Below are 4,069 nucleotides of genomic sequence, written 5' to 3' on the forward strand. Positions count from 1 at the left end.
AGTCTGAGCTGCTCTATCTTCGTCCACACGCACTACCTCTTCATGATCACTACCGACTAGCCGCCCTTATACCAACAGGCATTCCGCTAATATAGGCCAGGCAACTATCTAGGGCTTTCGAGCATCTAAGCTTCTGACAAGTAATGACAACTCTGTGGTTGAGCGGATCGCCATAGAGCGATGGGACAAAGCATTCATCGAGGGAGGCAAGAAAGAGAGAGAACGATTTCCGCGGAAGGTGATGTCCACAGTAGCATGCCCGAGGCACAGTTCATCACCCCACAAGTTTAGGTCTTTTAAAGGAAATCTTCATTGGCACTGAAATTGGACATCACAGTAACATGCTGACGCCGACTATCATCCAGTAAGCAGTGGCTTGACAACTCAGGCTGTGTGCTAAGATTCCGGCGTCCATTTCCAGTCAATAGGACTTTTATAGTAGCTTTTATAAGGGGCGTGAAACTCCGAACCTAGAAAACTCAATGGCAAGGATACAGATTCAGTAGGTACTTATCTGCAGACCCTCCCGAATTAGGCACTATCTGGAGCAACACCCGAATTAGGGACCTTATTCAAAGCAGCTCGGGCATATTTGGGGGGGGGGGGGGGGGTCTCTTACTTCCCAATAGCCAACTGGCTCACCAGCAGTGAGGAGGTATCGCCCCCATCCTAACCGCAACCTGCTGCATAACACGCCGTGGCTGCCCTAGGTGGCCGGTACTCAACATCTTCCTCTTCGTCGTCTTTGCCGGCATCACCGTGTTCCGCTATACGCTGTACCTGGAATCTGAGGCCTCATAATACGCCATCCGCTGCAGTCGCTGTTTTTTAGGCCAGTGTGTATCTCTTGTTTCCACTCTCCTGTTATATATCCCACCCCGGCAGCTTTCTGCAGCTCTATTTTACACAGTTGTAACTAAATCTCGATCTGTGACAAAAATGGCCATTATCAACACAATCACATTATCCACTAGCTTCTAGCTTTCCGCAGTTGTGGACCTTAATAGGAGCACAGGTAAGGCATACCACAACCAAAGCACCACATAGGCTCTCCATGCATAGATAGGAAGGTAGCAGCGAGAAGGGGGTTGCCAGAGGAGCAAGTGACAACCTTTACGCGGGAATTCGGCAACACCTCGTCCTACCGTTAGTGCGAGGGAGATGTCACCACAGCCGGAGGTCCTGGGGAGATTCAGAACAGAAAATGCATATGCTTTCTCCGGATAACTTACTGAGAATGGACATAATAATCTACACAAGTCCTTCGTAATAATGAAGATACGGGCAATTGCGAGTGGACCTAGCCGACCCCTACACAGGGGCGTCAAGTCAGCGTGGCAAATGACCCCGAACTCGGCCTAGCCAAACCCCTTAGGCTTGCAAAACCTTTACTTACAGACAATCCCTCAACGGTCGGCCGCGGTTCACCATTGGCTCCTATCTACCCGCACAAAAGGACTCTCTCGATAGTTTCAAGCCTAAGCGCACAAGACAAGTATTCGAACGAGGTAAAGGCTAGACACCAATCTACAAGTGGAAGCCTTGCCGGTAATGTACAGTTTAGCCTGTTGTTGAAAACAGGACGTAGTATTGTCTATACCGACCAAGTGCGTTCAGGTCTAGAACATTGCGAGGTTGAGTAAGCATGGACGAGTTTGCCGAGTCTGATGCCTAAGTGGGGCATGCCTCGTTCTCCAACTCCGGAAGGTTGGCCTAACATCAGGGTTGTAAATTCGTTACTAATTTCGTTACTAAAAACGAATTTCTTAGTAACGAAACTAATTTCGTTTTCGTTTTTCGTTTTTTATTAGTATTAGTTTTTTATTAGCAGATTAGTTATTAAAAATGAAAAAACAAAAAATAAAATGAATTTTGTTTTTTATTAGTATTAGTTTTTTATTAGCAAATTAATTACTAAAAAACTAATTTTAATTTTTATTAGTAAATTAATTACTAATTTTAATTTTTAATATTATTATAAAAAGCCTTTATTTTATTTATTTTATATTATTATTTTTTATATATTTATTTTCTAGCTTATAAATTATTTTATATAGAAAAAACGAATTTAATAATAAAAAACGAAATTAGTTTTTTATATAAAAAAAATAAAAAACGAAATTAGTTTTTTATATAAAAAAAATAAAAAACTAATTTCATTTTTTAGTAATTAAAAACTATATTAATCTTTAGTAATGAAATTAAAAACAAAAAATGAAAAACTAATTTTACAACCCTGCCTAACATGGACAACGGCAGCCGAGCTCAGAGCAACCACAGTAACTCGCTTAGTATACCGCTTAATAAGACTAGGCGCCAGCTACCTACCTAGTCACCGAGGAAGAACAGGTATAGTTGCCAAAATAGCGTGATGACAATGTCTGAGTAGCCATTCTAAGAAACAGTTGGAAAAGGCTTCGATACAGGGCACTAGTTCTCGTAAAAAATAAGCCAATAAGGCAGACCCACAACTATCATGCCGCTACAGAATGGTTCAAGATCTATACGTAGTAAGACGTTTCTAGCAATGCTAAATATTAGCCCTGTTTTTTTTTTAGTCAGTAATCTCTTTCCATCAATGCCAATTGTCTCTAGCTCTTACCCTAAAGATTGGCCAATATAGTTAAAAAAGACAGTTCAGCTAGAATAAAAAGTTATAAATAAGCAAGCTCATCTCTAGATATAATCTTTTAAACAATTCAACTCCTAAGCAACTCAATTCTCACCCAAGGTTCATCGACAAATTAAATCCTCCCCAAACTCTACCAAGTCACCTTTACAGCTTCATTTGTCTTTAACTATCAATCCTATTTCTTATTTTAAACATCAACAAATTACAACTATCAATCAAAATGAAGTTCCAGGCAGCAATCGCAATTATTTCTTTCTGCTTCTTCCAAAATGCCCAAGCCATCTGCAATTCTGGTGAAGTTGGAATCGGCCGAAAGCAGGAATATCAGTTTATAGACGAATACGATGACCAATTGATCGCCGACAACTGGGTCATTGCTGCAAACAACTGCAATGATATCGGGGTCTCAGAATATGGATATAAAGATGACGCGTGCAGTGCCGGCCCTGGCTATGGCCCTAACAATGGTGTGGGCTCCTGCACCGGCAACGACAACGAACCAGGTTTTGTCTGGACTGCGGGAGGCAACTTTCACAATTGCTATAGTGTCAGTGACGCCTGCGAGACTGGCCCCGGCCTTTATGAATACATTTACTGGTGCTGCCAGCCCTGGAATTAGATGCCAATAGCATCATCAACATATTGCATAACTATTGGCATCAAAAGATCTAGTAAAGGAGAGAGCTTTGGTAGAGATAGCTGTGGCCTAGTCTTATAAGAACAAGCTGGTTAAGGAGGGAAATATTCAGGAGGCTTAAACTATATGACATTCAACATGGTATTATAGCTTTATATAGTATCGCAGCAATCAGATTTAATACATCCTTTTTTTTTGCTAATATGAACACGCAAAGCACAATAATACATGTAGTTATATTATAACTTAATAAGTTTGGCCCCTGGATACCTGCATGAAATAGTGGCCTGTGTATTTTTTATAGCAAGGGGTATAACTTAATAATTTAATAAAAAGATTATATTATATAACTAGATAAATTTACTAGGATAAGGTTAATTTTTTTTATTTTTTTTTTAATATAATTATATTTTAACTTATAAAATTTATAAAAATTATATTTTATATATTTATAATATATTTTATATATTTATAATATATTTTATATATTTTATAAAATAATATTTATATTATATTAACTAGTAATTTTAATTTTTATATAAATATATAATATATTTTTTTTTATAAAACTTATATTTATATATTTTAAAATTATTTTAATTTTTATAAATTATACTTATTATTTTTTTAAATATTTTAAAAATATTATAAGTATTATAAAATTTAATTTAAAAATTTTATTTTATTATCCTGTTATTATAAAAGTAATAATTTAATATATTTTATTATTTTATATTTTTTTAAAAATAATTATAAATTTATTATTTAAAATTATAATAATAATATTTTTTATATTTATA

General features: G+C 36.6%; 1 protein-coding gene across 1 annotated transcript; it reads left to right on the plus strand.

Annotated features, from left to right (window-relative positions):
* Positions 1–2,755: 2,755 nt before the first annotated feature.
* Positions 2,756–3,285, plus strand: GGI43DRAFT_338368 (uncharacterized protein). Its single transcript, XM_083202089.1, has one exon. The coding sequence runs from the start codon at positions 2,853–2,855 to the stop codon at positions 3,249–3,251; it is 399 nt and encodes a 132-aa protein (XP_083054955.1). The 5' UTR covers positions 2,756–2,852; the 3' UTR covers positions 3,252–3,285.
* The last annotated feature ends 784 nt before the right edge of the window (positions 3,286–4,069 follow it).

This window comes from Trichoderma evansii, assembly GCF_050947405.1.
Source record: "Trichoderma evansii strain SZMC 28006 chromosome Unknown GGI43scaffold_62, whole genome shotgun sequence".
Lineage (NCBI taxonomy): Eukaryota > Fungi > Ascomycota > Sordariomycetes > Hypocreales > Hypocreaceae > Trichoderma > Trichoderma evansii.

Excerpts from the sequence above, each read along its gene's own strand:
- GGI43DRAFT_338368 (XM_083202089.1), top strand. The coding sequence starts at position 2,853 with ATGAAGTTCCAGGCAGCAATCGCAATTATTTCTTTCTGCTTCTTCCAA.